We start from the raw sequence: 22,644 nt of genomic DNA on the forward strand, positions 1-22,644 counted from the left end.
GGGAAATAGGCTCTAATTGTTAGTTGTGATATCTTAAATGAATCTTAGAGTATAATGATACAGTACTTGTATATATGCATTTTCTTTCTCCAATGAGGATTTTTCTGTGATGAATTAGGTATGGGGAGAATGCATATGAGTTGGGACAGTTGGCTATTTAGACATATCCGAAGTGTCGAGGCTTTTGCAATTGCAGCTTATGCTAATGAGTTTCTTTTCATTTTTTCTATTTATGTTTTGGATTAGTATTTTATCCATGAGTTCAATATGAAAGAGGAGTTGCTGGTAGGAAAAAACAAGCAACCTACTGGTTCCCAATACCTTAATGCCAAGGAATCTGGTTTTAATTATGTTGCGAAAATTCTTGTTGTTAAGAAGGCTTCAAAAGCTTCAGGATTGAATAAGGTCAACGACATGACCATCTTACCATCAAATGAAGCTAATGAGAAAAAAATATGTTATTTTTCAATCCATGCCCTTAACGAAATCCCATGTTGTTGACATGTTTGGTTAAAAAGGATCTCTTGTTTAATTGTGCAAATTCGTGATTAGACAGTGATCATATGAACGGAAATGTGTTTATATTTCAACTTATGGTAAGTTTTTTTTATGAGATGACCTTGTGGTTGGTGGTTCAATTTCTTTTTTGTTATTTCTTGTACGAGTTTGAAGTACTTCTCTCTAGGAAACTTGCGAAAGAAAATTTTACATATGCAAATGATGTCATTAAAGTTTGCAACAAAGATGGTGATGATGGTGATAATGTTGGTGATGATGGTGATAATGTTGGTGATAGGTTCCAATGAGAGATAACAATGTTCCCAAATGTTGGTATGAACTTAGAGACCAAAACAATTGAGGAGGAAATTATTTTTTTCCCTGACATGGAGTTAAAAGAAATATTTGACATTGAGTTACCACCCAAAGATGATGAGAATGCATTGTAACTTTTAGAGTTTTGCAAAGTGTTTGGAAAGGTATAGTTTTGTTTCATGTTATTTTTTTCGATGTTTGGTTTTGATTAATTGCAGTTTATTGTTGCATAGTTGATTGACTGAATAAACATAATTGACAAATTCTTTCAATGCTATACAGTGATATTACAAAATTGGAACTAATTAATTGTATCAAGTTTTAGATGATTTAGTAGTTGATTATTTAATTGAATGATTTCACCATGATATTTCCTTCTCTTAGAGTATATAATTCAGTGTAACAAGAGAGAATATCATTCATGGTAAAACCATTGAATTAAATGACCAACTACAAAATTATCGAAAACTTTTTTTAAGTTGCATGATATTTGATAGAGATAATTAGTTCCAATTTTGATATCACTCTATAGCATTGAAGGAATTTGCCAATTATGTTTACTCATTCAGTCAACCATTAAATGCAACAATGAATTGCAATTAATCAAACAAAACATCAGGACAAATTGTTAACATAAAATCATACCTTTCCAAACACTTTGTAAAACTCTAAAAGATGCAATGCATTTCCAACATCTTTGGATGGTAACGCAATGCCAAATATTTCTTTTAACTCTGTGTCAAGGGGCAACAAAAATTCCCCCCTCAATTTTTTTTTCTCTAAGTTCATACCAACATTGGGGAACCTTGCTATCTCTTCTTGAAACATGGCACCAACATTATCACCTCCATCATCATCTTTGTTGCAAACTTTAGTGATATCACTTGTATTTGTACAATTTTCTTTTCCAAGTTCCCCTAGAGATATACTTAAAGCTCCGGTTAGAAATAACAAAAACGAACATGACCATCAACCATAAGGTCTTGTTTTAAAGAGCATATCATAAGTTGAAATATAAACACATTTTTGCACATATCATCATTATCTAATCATGAACATGCACAATTAGACAATATATCCTTTTGAAGCAAATCTGTCAACCACAGAAGGTTTCAGAAAGGGCATGAATAGAAAAATAACATAATTTGTCTCACTAGCTTCATTTATGGTAAGACGGTCATGTCATTGAGCTTATTTAATCCTGAAGCTTTTGAAACCTTCTTAACAGCAAACATTTCCGCAACAAAACTAAAACCAGATTCCTTGGCATTATAATACAATGACCAATAGGTTTCTCATTTTTTCCTACAAACATAACTCCATTTTCATATTGAACTCATGCATACAATACTAACTCAAAACACAAATAGAAAAATGAAAAGAAACTCATTGACATAAGTTGCACTTGCAAAAGCCTCGACACTTCGGACATGTCCAATTAGCCAATCGTCCCAATTCTTTTGCATTCTCTCCATACCTAATTCACCGCAAAAAAAAACCTCATTAGAGAAAATAAGTACATATATTATATACAAGCAATCTATTTTTGTATTCTTATATTCTTGTAGGATATGTTAGCTGACAATTACAGCCTAATTCCTTTTAAATGTATAAGACTTTTGGACCTTGTATTTGAAACATTTTTTTTCTCATTTACAAAAACAATATTAGTCACAATTTTAGAACATGCATTACAAGTGTGTAGAAAATTCCATTGTTTTGCAGCTATAGTTGAAACACACATAATTCATCAAAATGTGTTATCTTTTTTTTACAAGAACATGCATAATAAAATCCTTTAGCTTCGTGCTCCACTAAAATAAGATACAAGGAATCCATATTCATTTTCAAGATTTAACATCATAACAAATTTTCAATATTTAATAAGAGATATGGACTTTATATATCTAATTGAGAAAATTACTGTAAAGAGAGTGTCATATTTGTGTACCAATAAGTACCTAAATACCAAGTTTAGGTGAAAAAAAAACCTCATTTATATTTATTTTCTTCTACGCCAATATATAGTTTCACCAACGAATGCATATTCCTTCATTCTTACTATATGAGGGTTGGACCACCTCTTAAGTGGGCCGATTAATTTTAGTTGTTACTTGTTGATAAAAAAAATTAATGCAGATTCCAACCACTGTACATAAGAGAATGAATGCAAAGTAACATTAAACTGACAACCTGAATAGCCATTGCATGCATAATATGAGAAAGATTGGAAACCTGGGAAAAAAAAATTATATATGCAAATTATGTCACTAAAGTTTGCTACAAAGATGGTGATCGTGGTGACAATGTTGGTGCCATGTTCCAATGAGAGATAGCAATGTTCCCAAATGTTGGTATGAACTTAGAGACCAAAACAATTGAGGAGGAAATTCTTTTTTTCCCTGACATGGAGTTAAAAGAAATATTTGACATTGAGTTACCACCCAAAGATGTTGAGAATGCATTGTAACTTTTAGAGTTTTGCAAAGTGTTTGGAAATGTATGGTTTTGTTTCATGTTATTTTTTTTTCCGATTTTTGGTTTGATAATTGCAGTTTATTGTTGCATAGTTGATTGACTGAATAAACATAATTGACAAATTCTTTCAATGCTATACATTTATATTACAAAATTGGAACTAATTATTTGTATCAAGTTTTAGATGATTTTGTAGTTGATCATTTAATTAAATGGTGATATTCCCTGCTCTTAGAGTATATAATTCAGTGTAACAAGAAAAGAGAATATCTCTAAGAGAAGGGAATATCATGGTGAAACCATTCAATTAAATGACCGACTACAAAATCATCGAAAACTTAATTTTTAAGTTGCATGATATTTGATAGAGATAATTAATTTCAAATTTGATATCAATCTATAACATTAAAGGAATTTGCCAATTATGTCTACTCATTCAGTCAACAATTAAATGTAACAATGAATTGCATTTAATCAAACAAAACATCAGGACAAATTGTTAACATAAAATCATACCTTTCCAAACACTTTGTAAAACTCTAAAAGATGCAATGCATTCCCAACATCTTTGGATGGTAACACAATGCCAAATATTTCTTTTAACTCTGTGTCAGGTGGCAAAAAAAATGTCCCCCTCAATTGTTTTTCTCTCTAAGTTCATACCAACATTGGGAAACCTTGTTATCTCTTATTGGAACATGGCATCAACATTATCACCTTCATCATCATCTTTGTTGTAAACTTTACTAATATCACTTGTATTTGTACAATTTTCTTTTCCATGTCCCCACGAGATGTACTTAAAGCTCCTGCCACTACAAAAAAAAAAAGATTTTAATGGAGGTTATTTAGCAGAGGTTAATATAACCCTATGAATTGATTTAATTAATGGAGGTTTTTTTCTAAAACCTCAACAAAATAAGGGAGGTTTTTTAACCTTAGTTAATTTTCAAAGGTTTATTCTAAAACCTCAGCAAAATAATGAAGGTTTTTATAACCTTTGTTAATTTTCAAATGTTTATTTTAAAATCTCGACAAAATAACGAAGGTCTTTTTAACCTTCATTAATTTCCAAAGGTTTATTTTAAAACCTCCGTAAAATAACGGAGGTTTTTATAACCTTTGTTAATTTTCAAAGGTTTATTTTAAAATCTCGACAAAATAACGAAGGTTTTTTTAACCTTCATTAATTTCCAAAGGTTTATTTTAAAACCTCTGTAAAATAACGGAGTCTTTTTTAACCTTAGTTAATTTTCAAAGATTTATTTTAAAACCTCTAGAAAATAATAGAAATTTTTTTTAACCTTAGTTAATTTCAAAGGTTTATTTTAAAACCTTTACAAAATAGCAGAAGTTTTTTTTTAACTTTAGTTAATTTTCAAAGGTTTATTTTAAAACCTATACAAAATAGTGTAGATTTTTTTAACTTTCGTTAAGTTTTAAAGGATTATTTTAAAACCTCATCAAAATAATGATTTTTTAAAATTTTTGTTAAGTTTAACATGTTTATTGTAAAACATCAATAAAATATTTTAGATTTTCTCACATCTCAATAAATAAATGTAATTAAAGTTTTTTATAAACAAATAATTAAAAATATAATTTTAATATATTTGATAACTAAATCTTTTAAAGTTTTGAAAGTGTAAATTTAAATATGTTAACGTTTTTCAAAATTAATCTGAAATATTTATTTAATAAAAAATTATTAAATTTTTTTGTTTATTTTATGTAATTTTTTTATTAAAAACTATCATAAACTAAAAATATTATTAATTATATTTTTAATATGTTTATAGAGAAATATTATATTAAAATAAATTTATTTATCAATGCTTAATATAACTTTCAGAATAAAATTAATTAAGAAAAACTTTTTTAAACTTCATTAAATATCAAAGATCTATTTAACCAGATTTATTTGAAAACAAATAGGAGAGGTTTATTGAAAACCTCCAGTAAATGACAGAGGTTTATTTGAAAACCTCTGGTAAATGGCAGAGTTTATTTTAAAACCTCTGGTAAATAGCAGAGGTTAATTTGAAAACCTGTGGTAAATGGTAGAGGTTTATTTTAAAACCTTAGTAAACTATTCTAATTTTATTTTAATTTTTTTTTTCCTTATTTTTTTCCTTTCCTCTTCACTTCCAGTAGACCTAAACCTGCCTTTCATTTCCATCTTCTCTTTTCTTCACTCTCATTTTTGTCCAACTCGCACCTCACTCCCATCGCACACCACTGGACCTTTGCTTTTACTGCTTCAACATGAAAGGTGCTTCTACTATTCCAGCACGAAACATGGTTCTGCTACTCCACCATGGAACTTGCTTCAACCTTCGCTCCACCACAGAACCGCTTGTCTACTGATCCGGTCGGTCATCGGTAGTCGATGATGTCAGCAGAAGATAACCACGTGGACCACTCGCAGGGTGACACGTGGACCAGGTGACAGATAGATCGGGGTGAACGTGATCGGTTGTCCCTAACCAAGTGACCACCGATAGATCAGGCGGCAGAGAAGTCAGGGGACAAATCACCCAGAACGGTGATCGGTGGTCAGTAACCAAGTGGCCACCAACAGACCAGTTTCCCGATGAACGCCTGGGGGCAGAACGCGAGAAGCAATAGAGCACTGATCAGTCATCGGGTGCATGGTCATCGGGCTCTTGTGCTACACGCAGTTAAACTGGGATTGAGGTTCCCAGCGAGAGCGTTACGCATGGACCTCGCATGAGCACACCTCAGGGAATCGCGCACGAGAATGGCCTGAGGGAGCTAGTAAACCGATCAGTGATTGGTGATTCCCCCAACCCATTACGTGCGTGAAGGGTAAGCCGTCTACACAGAGAGCGACGCTTGGTGAGTGTGCCTAGACTAGCCACACCTAGTGTTCTCCTGAGAGTATGCGATTTACCTAGGTGGAAGAAATATGCTAAGTTACTCCGCAAGGGAATAACTTAGCGCACAAAGAGAAGCGCTAGAGCCCTTCAAGTAGTGACACGTGTATGGTCAGATGCGAGTCGCATCCCTCCACGTGTCATCATCTGAGAAGGGCGCGGTCCAGATAAAGGTGCACTCCGTACCGCTAAAGGTACAGACAAGCGCAGTCAAGCGCAGAGACGCACGGACACGCACAGACACTCACACTCTACTGATTCTGGAGGTACGTTGTCGCAGAAAAGCATAACAGGGTTCTGACACATGCCAGAAAGCATAATAGAATTCTGTTAGGCCGAGATGTGAACAAGGGTGAGAGTGAAAAAACAGAACCAGGGTGAGAATGAAAAAGCAGGAGAAACAAAAAAGAGAACAAGAGTTTTCACACACAGAGCTATTTTTTCTCATTAGTGGTTCTGTGATCTAACTTGATCGTCGGAGTGCAAACGGCCGCTAGAGGCGCCGTCTGTGTGTTTTGCAGGTCGCGTTTGGAGATCCTAGAGAAGGTTCTGAGGGTGATTTTGCAGATAACACAGTCACGTAGACGGTGCACAGAGAGCTACGAAGCGATTCCTCCACGTTCGAGTTGTAGGCAGGATCATTTGGCGCCCACCGTGGGGCCCGAGTGAATCTTGGTCCCATATACACCACAGTTTTTGAAGCTTACCAAAGTTTTTCCAAGTTCTTTGCTGGGGAAAGATGCCAAGAAACAGACAACCATCACCTGCGCCATCTGCTGACGAAGGGGCTGTGACAATGGCGCAGGTCCTGGAGATGGTGCGCACGCTGCAGGACAATGCCGCAGCATCGAGAGTTGAACAAGAGAGGATGCAGACGGAGTTGGCTGCGTCGCAGAGTAGGAACGACGAGCTGAATCGCGTCAATGAAGAGCTAAGGAGGACGTTGCAGGCACAGAAGGAGCGTGCGCTTGAAGAAGGGGTGTCGAGGCCACCGTCGGCTCCAAGAGCGTTCCCCATGCCATTCTCTCATGAAGTCATGGGAACCATGGTGCCTCCCAACCTGGTGGGAGTGAAGGTGTCGTTCACAGGGGTAGAAGATCCGGAGGCGCATCTGACGACGTTCCACACCCAGATGATGCTGTCTGGGGGCTCAGACGCTGTGTACTGCAAAATGTTCATGAGCACACTAAGCGGAATCGCCATGGAGTGGTTCATGAGCTTACCAGAAGGACATATCACGTCTTTCCCTCAGTTTTCAAAGCTTTTCACTGAGCAGTACATCGTCAACAAAGCACCCGCAGTGGTGTCATACGATTTGTTCGATGTACGACAGTAACAAGGCGAGTCGCTGAAGGACTACCTCAACCGCTTTGGAGCACAAGTGGTTAGACTGCCCAGCAAGGATGAGGATATGCTGGTGCACGCGTTTAAGAAGGGAGTGTTGCCTGGCCCCTTCAGTGAGTCCCTCATCAGGAGCCATCCCAGCACCTTTGCAGAGATCCGACGACGCGCGGTGGCGCACATAGTGGCAGAAACAGAGGTTTCTGAGAAAAGAGGGAGTGTTGCACCACCAAGACCGCGTGGAGGGCAAGGGAAACCGCAGCAGCAAGCAAGGGTGCATGAGGCCAAGGAGGGGAAAAAGGTGCGGGAAAAACCTTGTCCCTACGCACCAGGCAAGGACCAGGGTAGAGTGCGTGCAAGGGAAAACAATGCACCCCCAAGATACAATTTCATGGTGGGATTGGCGGATCTCATCGCCCTTCCTGCTGTAGCAGCGAGACTACGCGTACCGGAGAAGACAGATAAGGTACTTGGTAGGAAGAAGAATGAGTGGTGTGAGTTTCACCAGGCCTTTGGCCACACACTCCACTCCTGTTTGGCGTTGGGACACCAACTGGCAGAGTTGGTGAAGTCTGGATTCCTGGCAGATTACCTGCGTGAGCCGCAGGGTGATCGCGCGTCGGGATCCCAGGCTGGAGAACAGCAGCATGAAGTCCCTGTGCACGGGGAAGTGCAAACAATCGCGGGAGGCTTCTCTGGTGGGGGATGCACCGTGTCACAGAGAAGGAGGTACGCTCGATCGGTTATGGCGGTAGACTCGGTAGACGAGAGCCATTACCCTGAAGTAGATATCGTCTTCAGGAAAGCTGACCTACGGGACGTTGTCCCGCACGATAACGACCCTGTGGTCATTTCCCTCATCACGGCAGGAAGACGAGTGCACAGAGTGCTCGTAGATCAAGGAAGCTCGGCAGATGTCATGTTCTAGCCGACGTTTAACAAGTTGCAGTTGTCCCCTGATCAACTGAGGCCGTATACCGGGTGTCTCTACGGCTTTGCAGGGGATCAGGTAGAGGTGCGGGGGTACATTGAGCTGAGGACAACATTCACTGATGGAACGACAGCCCGCACCGAAAGGATAAAGTACTTGGTGGTGAACGCCCCTTCTGCGTACAACATTTTGTTGGGGAGGCCAACCCTCAATAGGTTGGGCGCAATACCATCAACGAGGCACATGAAGCTGAAGTTGCCGTCGATGGTGGGGACCGTAATAACCATCAATTCGGATCAGGCTGAGGCTAGACGCTGTTATGAGAACAGCCTAAAGCAGAAGAGAAGTGTATGTCACGACACCACCACCAGGTGTGCGCGAAGAGCGATCGGTAGTTAGGGAAACACAGGGCGCTTAGAGGATGGAGAACGCTACGGTGGGGAGCTCCCAGGTAGCTCAGGTTGAAGAAGAAGAGGAAGGCGCGATCGCTCCTCGCGAGTCAGGGATCGCGAGGGCGGTCATCGCCAGTGAGAGAAGGCCCCACCCAGCTGAAGGATGGGTCGAAGTGGACATAAGGGGGAAAAAGTTCAAGTTGGGGGGATCCCTCGTTGAAGAAGAGCGAAAACTGATTGTCGGTGTTATCGAGAAGCACATGGGTGCCTTTGCATGGTCGGCGTCCGACATGCCAGGAATAGACCCCGATTTCCTTTGCCATCGTCTGTCAATGGACCCTAAGGTTCGACCTGTGCGACAGAGGCGAAAGAAATTCAACGAGGAAAAGAGGAAGGTGATCCACGACGAGGCGCAAAAGCTCCTTGCTGCAGGGCACATCAGGGAGATCCAATACCCAGAGTGGCTAGCGAACGTGGTGCTGGTGCAGAAGTCAAATGGAAAATGGAGGATGTGTGTGGACTTCACCGACCTCAACAAGGCATGCCCCAAAGACTCTTACCCCTTACCCAGTATAGATGCTCTGGTGGATAGCGCGTCAGGGGGGAAGCTGCTCAGCTTCTTGGATGCATTTTCAGGATACAACCAGATCAAAATGCACCCGATGGATGAATGCAAGACCGCGTTCATGACTGAACGATCTTGCTATTGTTACAAGGTCATGCCATTCGGACTAAAGAACGCAGGGGCTACCTACCAGCGACTCATGGATAGGGTGCTCTCGCCCATGCTGGGAAGGAATGTGCATGCATATGTAGATGACATGGTGGTCACGTCCCAAGAAAAGAAGCACCATGCAGCCGATCTGGAGGAACTATTCACCACCATCGCCAAGTACGGGCTGAAGCTCAACCCTGAGAAGTGTATTTTTGGCGTGGAGGCTGGGAAGTTCTTGGGTTTCCTCTTAACATAGCGGGGAATCGAAGCTAACCCAAAGAAGTGCGCAGCAATCGTGGCAATGAGGAGCCCGACGACGGTGAAGGAGGTGCAGCAGCTCACCGGTCGCTTGGCAGCCTTATCCCGGTTTATGTCCGCTGGAGGGGAGAAAGGTCATCCGTACTTCCAGTGTCTTAAACGCAACAGCAGATTCCTTTGGACACAGGAGTGCGAGGAGGCCTTCATCAAACTGAAGGAGTATCTGGCAAGCCCACCAGTCTTGCGTAAACCTCAGGTAGGCATCCCTCTTCATCTATACTTCGCTGTGACGGAGAGAGCAGTCAGCTCAGTCCTGGTGCAAGAGCAAGATCAGGCCCAGAGGCCTGTGTACTTCGTGAGTAAGGTGCTGCAAGGCCCTGAAACAAGGTACCAGGCCCTCGAGAAGGCTGCCCTGGCGGTGGTATTTTCAGCAAGGAGACTCAGGCATTACTTCCACAGCTTCACAGTGGTGGTAATGACAGATCTGCCCATCCAAAACGTGCTGAAGAAACCTGACATAGCAGGAAGGATGGTCAAGTGGGCGGTGGAATTGTCAGAATTTGACATTCAGTACGAGCCCCGAGGACCGATCAAGGGGCAGGTGTTCGCGGACTTTGTAGTCGAGCTGTCGTCGATCGCGACACGAAGGTTTAGATTTCCGATGGGTGTTATCGGTGGATGGCTCCTCTAATCTCCGCTTTGCCTTCAAGGCTAGCAACAATCAGGCGGAGTATGAAGCCCTGATCGCAGGAATGTTGCTAGCAAGAGAAATGGTAGCAAGAAACCTGCTGGCCAAAAGCGACTCTTTGCTAGTCACCGGGCAGGTTACAGGGGAGTTCCAGGCAAAAGATCCCCAGATGGCAGCCTACCTGGAGTATGTACAGCTCCTGAAGACGTCCTTCACCGAGTTTGAATTGGTGCACGTGCCAAGAGAGCAAAATGCCAGAGCAGACCTGCTTGCCAAGCTGGCCAGCTCAGGCAAGGGGGGGAAGCAGAGGACCGTCATTCAGGAGACCTTGAAGGTACCGCGAGCGTTCGTGTCAGACAACCAGGTACTTCATGTGTACAAATCAATGGAGCGCCTAACGATCGGTCATCGGTCGTTGACTCAAGAAACGTTGAAAGCACCGAGGGTGAGAGCGCGACCGTCGAAGATCGATGAGTCGATGGAGGTCTGCGCGGTGAAGGAACCCGACACCTGGATAACGCCATACCAGTTATACTTAGAAGATGGTGTACTCCCACTTGACGTGGCAGAGACAAAAAGGATAAAGAGGAGCTCAAGTAAGTTTACTCTAATTGATGGAAACCTCTTTAGATTTGGATTTTCTCACCCTGTGCAGATCTGCGTGCACGGCGAGCAATGCACCAGACTTATGTCTGAGCTGCACGAGGGGGTGTGCGGAAGCCATGTAGGTGGTCGCGCTTTGGCAAGTAGGATACTCCGCGCGGGGTACTACTGGCCAAAGCTGAAGGAAGACTGCGTGAGGTTTGCTCAGCGTTGCAAACAATGTCAACTTCACGCGGACTGGCACAAGGCACCTCCTGAGGAGTTGAGGTCCATCCATAGCCCGTGGCCATTCCACACATGGGGGATCGACATCCTAGGACCTTTTCCCCTAGCGATAAGGCAGATGAAGTTTCTCATCGTGGCCATCAAGTACTTCACCAAGTGGGTGGAGGCAGAACCAGTCGCACACATCACCGCACAGAAAGTCGAGCACTTCGTCTGGAAGAACATCGTCTGTCGCTTCGGAATACCCAAGAGGTTGGTCTCCGACAATGGCACCCAGTTCACGAGTCATCAGCTGAGGAAGATGTGTGAGGAGTTAAAGATACAGCAGGTTTTCGCTTCAGTGGAACACCCGCAAACCAATGGGCAGGTGGAGTCGGCCAACCGAGTACTGCTCAGGGGGCTGAAGTGAAGACTAGACAAGGCTAAAGGAGGTTGGGCAGAGGAGGTCCCCAGAATCGTATGGTCTTATCATACCACCCCACAGTCCAACACCCATGAGACACCCTTCAGCCTTGTCTACGGGACCGACGCCATGATTCCCGTGGAGATACAGGAGAGCTCCCCCAGATTCTTGAATTTCATTGCTGAAGAGTCCAATGAAGAGCGAAAGGTGAATCTCGACCTACTGGACGAAGTGCGAGAAGAAGGCAGAGTCAGTGCTGAAGCCGTAAAGAGAAGAGTAGAACGGAGGCACAACTCTAAGGTGAGGCTCAGGCGCTTCCAGGAAGGTGATCTGGTGATGAGAAAGACGCATCAGAATGAGATGGAGAACAAGTTGTCTCCAAAGTGGACAGACCCGTACAGAGTGGTTGAGACGTTGGAGAACGGAGCTTATCGGCTAGAAACTCTGGAGGGAGGAGTAATCCCCAGAACGTGGAACGCCACCCACTTAAAATTTTACTTTAGTTAAGTTGTAAAGTAGCTGCGTTCTCGCGCTAAAGATACATGCTTTGTATATAGTGGGAGCAGTTGAACAGACAAGGGGGCACTCTTTTCCCTAAGGAGGGTTTTTGACGAGGCCACCCAATGAAAAAATTTCCAGCATATCAAGTGCGCGCAAGTATTAAAGTTAAAATCCTCCTTGCCCCAGGCGCAAGTGCAGGTTATCGGTTAGGCCTTACTCGCCCTAGGCGCGAGTACTGACACTGATCTAAGTCTTCCTCACCCCAGGTGTGAGTGCAGGCGACTAGGGTTTGAAAAGCCAGGGGTGCTAGTAAGACCAAGAGAGGGAAAGGAAAGATTTTGACAAATGTCTTTACCCACTTGGCATACACCAATATTGGCCCAGTAAGGCTCTTAGTTTGAAACCCTTCTCACCCCAGGAGTGAGGCAGGGAATGAACGACCCAATCCGCCGAAGGGTGATGACCTTGGGGAAGGTAAGAGGGGTTAGCGAGAAACACTTTTCTTTCCCCAAAACGAGGCATCACCTCGAGCGATCGATGTCAAAGTCCTCTATGCACTTAGCGCTAGAGCGACAGAGTAGCTAAGTGAAGACCGAAGAACGATGACTGATGAGTCGTCAGTGATTGGTTAGTGGTACAAAGCAGCGCACAAGAGCTGTTAAAGACAAAGCTAAGGAAGTCGTTAGTCGCGATCAAAGTAGAGGCCAAAATCGAAGAGTACAAGATCGTGCTAAACCTAAGCTAGCTAACAGTTAGTCGTGTGCATGAAGAAAGGTGAAGCTCAAGAAAATACAAGAGAAGAAGCTTATAGCTGAAACGAGTATGTATTCGCACCAAGTCTTATACAAATTCCAAGTACTAAAAAAGTTGTGCAGAAGTATAAATTTACAAAAAAGAGAAGAACTCAAGGAGGAGGGGTGAGCTTTCCATCTACCACTTCGTGATAAATGCTGAATTGCGAGAGGTCCAAGTCTGGGAGAACGCATCGGATCTGCTCGAGTGCCAGCTCGAATCCGTCAGTAAGGGCGTCAGCACCCACGTTCATAAGATCAACTTTCTCAGCCTCCAGTTTTTGCTTTGAGGCCTCCGCAACATTTTTCTCGGTGGTAAGGGCAGCAAGGGAAGAGGCAGTTTCTTCCAATTGGCCCTTGGCTTCAGACAGTTTGCCCACCACCTCCTCAAGCTTCTTCTCCCCAGCAGCGGCCGCTTCCTTGGTGGACTCGAGCTCCCCCACTAATTGAGAGTTCAGTTGGCGTAGGGAGGAGGTCTCGGCCTGCAGCTGCACCACCTCGCAGTCCAGAGAGTTGACGGTTTGCCCCATCGAGATCTCAGTCTTGATGGTCTCTTGGACCTGCGCTAGGTACTCCCTCCTAGCTCTTTCCACCATGCCCCGCATCAGATCTAAGGACCCTTAGGCAGCTTCGAAGTCACTTTGCAGTGACTCCTTGTCATGCTCAAGCTCCTTTACCCTCTTCTCCAGGGCTATTTGCTTGCGGTGCTGGGTGGAAAACTCCAAAGAGAGCACCATCTGCCTAGCCAGGTGCATGTCCACCTCATCTCCACTCCATTCAACGAGCTCTCAGTTGCTGATGAGCTGTCGAACCAAGGTGATGACCCGGCTGAAGTTCTCGTGGCTGGCCCCAGAGACGCTTGATCGCGAGCTGGACCCACCACATTCAGCAGTAGCAGCGGAGGTTGGCAGTGGTGGCGGAAGACCCCCCGGATGAGCAGAAGCGCCCCCAGCAGGAGGAGTAGATGGACCAAGAGATTGGCCTGCTGGGGGGGGAGACGATGGTCGAGAAGCTGGAGACGGCTGTTGGCGGGGAGAGGGAAGGCACGTGGGCTCTGGGGCAGGTTGAGTAGAGGGAGGAGGGGGTGAACTGATGGAGATCAAGCCCAAGAGAACATGGAGGCCACTCATCAAGCTCAAGAAGAGGTGGAGGCACAAATGGAGGACGCCCATGGAGGTCAAAGTCCACCTCAAAGGATTACAAGAAGCATGTTCAAAGCCTTGGGAGCTAGAGGACATTTATTTTCTCTTTTTGTAGTGTCTTTAGTTGAAGGTGCTTAGAGGGAAACCTTAGAAACCTCTTTTGTTATAGCATCTTTTTAGGTTTTAGTTAGGAGCTTTAGGGGGGTGTATTAGTAGATAGGTGTAGGAGTAGAATAGGGGGTGCCAAAGTGAAGGAAAGGATCACACCTTCCTTGCCTTGCTTTTGAGCGCCGGTTCTAGCTTGTTTTGGAGGGAATTTTGATTTGTTTTAGCTTTCAATTTTCAGCACCTTAGGCTATAAATAGAGGTGCCTTCCTTGTAAATTTCAGATTTGAATTCATCTAAAGAAACTATACTCAAAATTGGAGTGAGCATTTGGAGAGCTTTTGAGCTTCTACTCTAGTCTTATCTTGAAGGACCATGGTTTCCTCAAGTGGCGGCTTCCACACTCATCTAGGAGCATCCATACTTCTAGTGGCGTGATCATCCAACCTATCTTCCATCTTCATGAGCATTCTCTTCTCCTTCCTTTCTTCTCTTTCAATTACTCTTGTTGTCTTGTGTTCTTGAGCATTTTTTTTGGTTCGGCTGTCCTTAATTTTCCAGCACCTATGTTTTGGGTTTTTTAAATTCTGTTCGGTACATTTGTTTGTGTTTTAATTCTGTTCGGTCTTCTCTTTTATAATTCCTTTGTTGATTCAATTTGACAATATTTGGTTCATCCAAATGAGTTTGGGAATTGGTACTTGTTTTGGTGAGTTCTTGACTTAGAACCATGATCCAACTTCTAAGAAAGTGCCTCTTTATTTTCCAGCTCAAGGTGATTCCTCAAAGTGTCAAGAATCTTGTTCTATGTGGCTATTGGAATCACATCATGAACCTTCCTCTACCTCCACCACCTCGATCTCCCCAGGTTGAAGAGATGAGGCCCCCTCAACTGCTGGCAGTTTCCTCTTGCGATGTACAAGAGGAGAGCCAGAACTCTCCTCTTCTGTCGAGGGAGCAGCAGCAGTAGCAGCAGCAGATGAAGGAAAGGCCTTCACCAGCTTCCTTCTCTTCCTTCCTTGCTCGGGGCCTTCAGCTGGCGCGACCGAGAGAGGAGGGGCTGCAATAGGCTCGGTGGTGGAAGAAGAGGAGCCAGTCCCTTTGGCCCCCCGGAGTTTGGCAAGCTCCAGCAAAGCTTTTCTCCTGTCCTTCCCTGACATTGAATCTACATAGATGGGAAAAGGAAGAGTTAGATGGCCTAGTTACGCAAGTAAGTCAAAATGTATGCAAGCATGCATGAGAATGTGCAAGTATCCTAAGAGGTGGAAGAAGAAGAGCTACCTATGTACTTTTTCAGGGCCAACACATCGAACTCATGTTTGATGAGGCGAGCAGAGTTGTACTTGGCCCCAGGAACAGCCCACATAGCTCGCGCTCGTAGGGGGCCATGGCTTCGAGGTCCCGGGGTTTCTTGAACTCAACCGCAGGAACCCAGTAGAGGGGGTACCCCTCGAGCAACGTTGGACTTTGTGGGCTGGCAGATATCATGTAGAACCTGCCCTTCCAATCTTTGAAGGATTGCTGATACAGGCCCAAGAGCACCCGTCCAGCAACCCCGTTCAGACTAACCCAGGACCTGTCCCCAGGGTTCTTCGCCTCGAAGAAATAGAGGAACACGTCCACGGAGGCGTTATGCCCGAAGTAGTTGCAGAGAATTTCAAATGCCCGGATGAAAGCCCAGGCATTTGGATGGAGTTGGCAGGGCGCGACGTTCAACTCCATCATCAGCTCCTTCTCGAAAAAGGTGAATGGCAGGCGTAGCTTCAACCTTTTGAAGATGGCGGAGTAGATGAAGACGAAGGGCACCCCATTGGTGGCCCTATCGTCCGCGCAGATGGGCATCCCTCGAGGAGGAATGCGGATTTGGATGTTAAAGTCGTTTTCCCTGTCGATGGCGCAGGAAGGCTCATCGGGATTGTTGCTCAGCAGGGATGTGAGGTGGCCCTGGGGTAGTAGGGTGGAGGTTTCGACAAGCAACGCCGGGGGGCCCAGTCGTAGACCCTGGCGTTGTCGTGGTAGGAGGTTGCAACGGGTGGTGGTGGAGCTGGCGCACTTTCGGAAGGCTGTGCACCAGAAGACGAGGCAATAATGCGAGCGGTTTGTTTCAAGCGAGCCATCGCGAGATAGCTGCAATGGAGGAAAAACGAAAAGTCAGAATGAATGGAAGAAGAGGGAATGATGAATGATTCGGTGAAAACAGAGAAGGGGAAGGAGAAAGAAATGCCTAGGTGAAAAGAGGAAGAAGGAGAAGCAGAAATCAGAGCAAGAACGCGAAAAACCCTAGCGCGGGTCGAGAGAGGGAAAACAGAGAAGATGAATGCATGATCACGAGAAAGACGAATGCAATCGGTAAAGATGACCTAAATAGACCCAGGAAGAAGAAAAACCATACCTTTGGGTGATCGCGAGTGGTTTGGAAGCAGAAAACCTGAAGAAAGATGGGTGCGCAGAGAGAGAGTTCGCAGAAAGTCTCAGAGTTGATTGAAGAAGATGAAGAAACAGTGAAGGCGCGCGCCTATTTGAAAAAGGGAAGCGCTAGCGACACTCCACGTTGACCGTTGATGCGTCCACGCGTCGCATGATTAAGGGAGGAAGTCCTAACGTTAAAGAAGCAGCACGTGAGGTGGCACGTGATGCGGTCCCACTTGCCACGTGGACTGAGGGCACGGCCACTTAGTCTCTTCGCCGAGAACGAGTTCACGGCTCGAGACTGGGGGGCTTGTGATCCGGTTGGTCATCGGTAGTCGATGACGTCAGCAGAAGATAACCACGTGGACCACTCGCAGGGTGACACGTGGACCAGGTGACAGATAGATCGGGGTGAACGTGATCGGTTGTCCCTAACCAAGTGACCACCGACAGATCAGGCGGCAGAGAAGTCAGGGGACAGATCACCCAGAACGGTGATCGGTGGTCAGTAACCAAGTGGCCACCAACAGACCAGTTTCCCGATGAACGCCTGGGGGCAGAACGCGAGAAGCAATAGAGCACTGATCAGTCATTGGGTGCATGGTCATCGGGCTCTTGTGCTACACGCAGTTAAACTGGGATTGAGGTTCCCAGCGAGAGCGTTACGCATGGACCTCGCATGAGCACACCTCAGGGAATCGCGCACGAGAGTGGCCTGAGGGAGCTAGTAAACCGATCAGTGATTGGTGATTCCCCCAACCCATTACGTGCGTGAAGGGTAAGCCGTCTACGCAGAGAGCGACGCTTGGTGAGTGTGCCTAGACTAGCCACACCTAGTGTTCTCCTGAGAGTATGCGATTTACCTAGGTGGAAGAAATATGCTAAGTTACTCCGCAAGGGAATAACTTAGCGCACAAAGAGAAGCGCTAGAGCCCTTCAAGTAGTGACACGTGTATGGTCAGATGCGAGTCGCATCCCTCCACGTGTCATCATCTGAGAAGGGCACGGTCCAGATAAAGGTGCACTCTGTACCACTAAAGGTACAGACAAGCGCAGTCAAGCGCAGAGACGCGCGGACACGCACAGACACTCACACTCTACTGATTCTGGAGGTACGTTGTCGCAGAAAAGCATAACAAGGTTCTGACACATGCCAGAAAGCATAACAGAATTCTGTTAGGCCGAGATGCAGGCAGTGGCATAAAATAGAACCAGGGTGAGAGTGAAAAAGCAGGAGAAACAAAAAAGAGAACAAGAGTTTTCACACACAGAGCTAGTTTTTCTCATTAGTGGTTCTGTGATCTAACTTGATCGTCGGAGTGCAAATGGCCGCTAGAGGCGCCGTCTGTGTGTTTTGCAGGTCGCGTTTGGAGATCCTAGAGAAGGTTCTGAGGGTGATTTTGCAGATAACACAGTCACGTAGACGGGGCACAGAGAGCTACGAAGCGATTCCTCCATGTTCGAGTTGTAGGCAGGATCATCTACAAAACGCAAGTACGTTCTGCGATTAGTGATGTGATGTTTGTTATTTATTTGACGATCTTGGAACCCTAATTTGAAGAACGCCGGACAAAGGTAATAATTAGTTTTTTCTTCTTCTTCTGTTTCTATGAGTTTAATGTTAATTAATTTTGTATATGTATAGCCTAATCAAGAGTTTGATTATGATTTTGTTGATAGGTATCGATTCTATTCATTGGTACCTTTTCCCCACGGGCTTCTTCTTCTCGTTCTCCCTTCAATTGGTGAGTTCTTCTCTACCTTTTCTCTCTCTCCAATTTGATTTCTTTCTCTTACAGCACTGAACGATGTGTTTTGACTCAGATTCTTCAATTGCTATGTGTTTTTTATATCGTGTCAGATCTCTGTTTCTCCCTAATTTTTTTCAATTATAATTTTGCTCACTTCGCTCGGTTTTCCTGTAAATCCCTTAATGAAGACAATTGCACCAATCTAGTCAGTGCTCTCAAGGTATCCTTAACTGTTTTGCACTTCCTGAAATCGATTTTGTATAATCTTTGTAAAGTTTTAAGGATAACGATTCTTCTGTTTGCCTCGCCAGAATACAAGTTTTTTTTTTATGTTTTCTTGAGTATTGGATTCATTCATGATTTTTGTTGGACTGAATTTGTGTGCAGAGTAAGATACAGAGTTTGGCTGGAGAGTATTATGATATTCTGGAGAGTTTATCGCCTATCGTCAGGAAGCTTTTGAATCTCTTAGAGAGATTTAGGTATATACTCTTTTTGTTAGTTCTTCAGTATTGATGCTGCTTTTTGTGGATTGCTTATATTTTTATAAGTTCAAATTTTAATTGGGAGGATTGATTTGTAGAGTTCCTGATATTTTTATATCTTCAAGTCTGTGTTTGTCTTCTAGTGTGTCAGGCTGCTGTCCTGCCCAGCGAATTACTGATATTGAAGAAAATATTGTTCAATCTTCCTGTCCTGCTTCTGCATTGTCTGAATCAGATGGGACCCAACAAAGATCAGTCAAGCGAAACATACAGCAGGTGCACAATGAAGATGTCTCTGAAATTTCTGAAAGTGAAAGTACTCAGAAACAATGTTGTAGTTCGCGGTCTTGTTGTGTGCCAGCTTTAGGAGTCAGCAGGAACAATTTGGGGCTGGGTTCACTCACTACAACCAAGTCCTTACGCTCTTTATCCTTCACTGCTTCTGCCCCGTCCATTAATTCTAGTCTTTTCATATGGGAAACTGACAACAGCTCAAGTGATGTTGGCTCTACAGAAAGACCAATAGATACCATATTTAAATTCCATAAAGCCATACGCAAAGATTTGGAGTATTTAGACGTTGAATCTGGAAAGCTTTCTGATGGTGATGAAACAATTATTCGGCAATTTAGTGGAAGATTCCGGCTTTTGTGGGGTTTATATAGAGCTCATAGTAATGCTGAAGATGATATAGTATTTCCTGCACTCGAATCCAAAGAGGCACTTCATAATGTCAGCCACTCTTATACCTTGGATCATAAGCAGGAGGAAAAATTACTGTTTGGAAAGCATTTCACTGTGGAAGAACAAGATAAGATAGTTGGCCGGATAATTGGAACTACAGGTGCTGAAGTTCTCCAATCAATGTTACCATGGGTAACTTCTGCGCTTACACAGGATGAACAGAGCAAAATGATGGACACATGGAAACAGGCAACCAAAAACACCATGTTCAATGAATGGCTAAATGAATGCTTGAAAGAAAGTCCTGTATCTACAACACAGGCAGAAGCTTCCGAGCGTAGCACTTCTCAAAGAGGTTTTTATTCTAAGTTTCTTTTATAATCCCATGGAAATTGCAGAAGGGATATGTAAAGTATAACATGTTCTAGTTTTGTTCTAGGTGGTGATTATCAGGAAAGCTTGAACCTGAATGATCAGATGTTCAAGCCAGGTTGGAAAGACATTTTCCGGATGAATCAGAATGAACTTGAGTCAGAAATCCGGAAGGTCTATCGTGACTCAACTCTTGATCCAAGGAGAAAGGCATATCTTGTGCAGAATCTAATGACAAGGTTTGTTCCAATTATCCTAATTCCCTCGTTTCATATAATTACAACATAATAAATTGCATGTTCATTTCATAGTAGTTTACATATTGTCTTCTTCAAGCTTTTGTTGATTTGCTATTTATTTACTGTAGTCGCTGGATAGCTGCCCAACAGAAGTTACCTAAGGCTCCATCTGGGGAATCATCCAGTAAACAAATAGAAGGATGCTCACCATCTTTTCGGGACCCAGAGAAACAAATATTTGGTTGTGAGCACTATAAGCGAAATTGCAAGTTTCGAGCTACTTGTTGTGGCAAGTTATTTACTTGCAGATTTTGTCATGACAATGCAAGCGACCACTCAATGGATAGGTATATTTTTCACAGGATTTCTTAATATTTAGTAATGGAATGTATTTCTTAATATCTTTTTAATGATTACAGAAAAGCAACAATGGAAATGATGTGTATGCGGTGCCTTACTATACAGCCTGTTGGGTCTGTATGCATATCTCCTTCATGTGATGGACTTACAATGGCAAAGCACTATTGCAACATTTGCAAATTCTTTGATGATGAAAGGTACTTTTTGGTTCTTTAGAAATCAATAGATTTAGTAGAAAACTGTTGTTTTCTTTTGTTTTTTGGTTACAGAAAGAGGTCTTAGTTATAGGCCTAAGAAAGGGGTCAGGCCAGAACAGAATCCATGATATCAAAAGCACACCATTGTAATTATCATTCTAGCTGTCATGTGAACTATGAGCTCCTTGCCTGCTTTTTCCTTCTTACTGTCTTTATATACTTGCCTATTAATGGGCTAATAGTTGGAACTTACTTTCTGAAGTTGGCAGAATCTTGATTAATTGTTAATCCTTCTCTTGGTTGAACTTATATTATTATTTCCCAACATACTGCACAATTTCTCAACCTTACCATTTCTATTAGCATTCCAATCCTGCACAATTTTACAATTCACAGAATTCATTCCTTAAGAATTTATCTCAGCCACAATCTTCTTTTCAGTTTTATACAAAACCAATATAATATTTTTAAGTTTTAGTTATAACTATTTTTTTTTAGTTATAATTAAAAGTTGTAAATGTTATAACAATTATAACTATTTATTGTACTAATTTACATAGAAAAGTCATTTACTTAGTGCTTGCTAAACACTAATTTATCTTTGCTTAATCTTCATCCTAAGATATTGTTGAAGATAAAACTTGGTCCCAATTATTTATTTTATTTATTGAAAAAAAATACTTTAACAAACATAGATAAATAAATACAATAAATGTAAATAATTGTGGTTTAAAAAACACATGAATGCCTAAATGGTAAATGAATAAAAAAAAAACAAATTTCATAATTTTGAAACCTATGGTATTTTTTAAGGAGATTCTAAAACATTTTATGGACATTTTGAAACCCATGGTATTTTACGGGGTTGAAACCTATGGTATTTTACGGAGGTTTTAAAACCCATGGTATTTTACGGAGGTTTTGAAACCCATGGTATTTTAAGGAGGTTTTGAAACCCATGGTATTTTACGGAGGTTTTGAAACCCATGGTATTGTACGGAGGTTTTGAAACCCATGGTATTTTGAAAGGCTTTTCCTGAGGTTTAAAAAAATCCTGGGGAACACATTCCCCAGAGATGGTTTAGCGGGGGAAACGACAACCCTGGGTAAATGACTTAATGGAGGTTTTTAACCCTGAATAATGTAAAACTAAACCCTCGTTAAAATCATTTTTTCTTGTAGTGTGCTAGAAATAACAAAACAGAACATGACCACCAACCATAAGCTCATCTTATAAAAAACATATCATAACATGAAATATAAACACATTTTCGCACATATCATCATTATCTAATCATGAACATGCACAATTAAACAAGATCCTTTTGAACCAAAATTGTCAACCACGGGAGGTTTCGAAAAGGGCATGAATAGAAAAATAAGATATTTTTTCTCACTAGCTTCATTTTATGGTAAAACGGTCGTGTCATTGAGCTTATTTAATCATGAAGCTTCTGAAGCTTTCCGCAAGCATTTCCGCAACAAAACTAAAACCAGATTCTTTGGCATTACAGTACAGGGGACCAATAGGTTGCTCATATTTTCCTACAAACATAACTCCACTTTCATATTGAACTCATGCATAAAATATTATCTCAAAACACAAATAGGAAAATGAAAAGAAACTCATTGAAATAAATTGCAGTTGCAAAAGCCTCGATACTTCGGACATGTCCAATTAGCCAACCGTCCCAACCCATTTGCTTTCTCCCCATACCTAATTCCCTGCAGAAAAAACCTCATCAGAGAAAACAAGTACATATATAATATAAAATCACTTTATTATTGTACTCTTATAGGATATGTCAGCTCACAATTAAAGCCTAATTCCTTCTAAATGTATAACACGTTTGGACCTTGCATT

The 22,644-nt window shown here is 42.8% G+C and overlaps 1 protein-coding gene across 1 annotated transcript; it reads left to right on the top strand.

The window, feature by feature from the left end:
* Positions 1-267: 267 nt before the first annotated feature.
* LOC137839336 (zinc finger protein BRUTUS) lies at positions 268-21,105 on the top strand. The gene is made up of 9 exons (XM_090300089.1): positions 268-457; positions 553-596; positions 666-796; positions 18,338-18,437; positions 18,831-18,925; positions 19,072-19,967; positions 20,052-20,223; positions 20,352-20,570; positions 20,643-21,105. The coding sequence occupies exons 1-9, from the start codon at positions 268-270 to the stop codon at positions 20,797-20,799; spliced, it is 2,004 nt and encodes a 667-aa protein (XP_090156215.1). The 3' UTR covers positions 20,800-21,105.
* Positions 21,106-22,644: the final 1,539 nt, after the last annotated feature.

Source organism: Phaseolus vulgaris, chromosome 3, assembly GCF_051622355.1.
Source record: "Phaseolus vulgaris cultivar YP4 chromosome 3, ASM5162235v1, whole genome shotgun sequence".
NCBI classification, from domain to species: domain Eukaryota; kingdom Viridiplantae; phylum Streptophyta; class Magnoliopsida; order Fabales; family Fabaceae; genus Phaseolus; species Phaseolus vulgaris.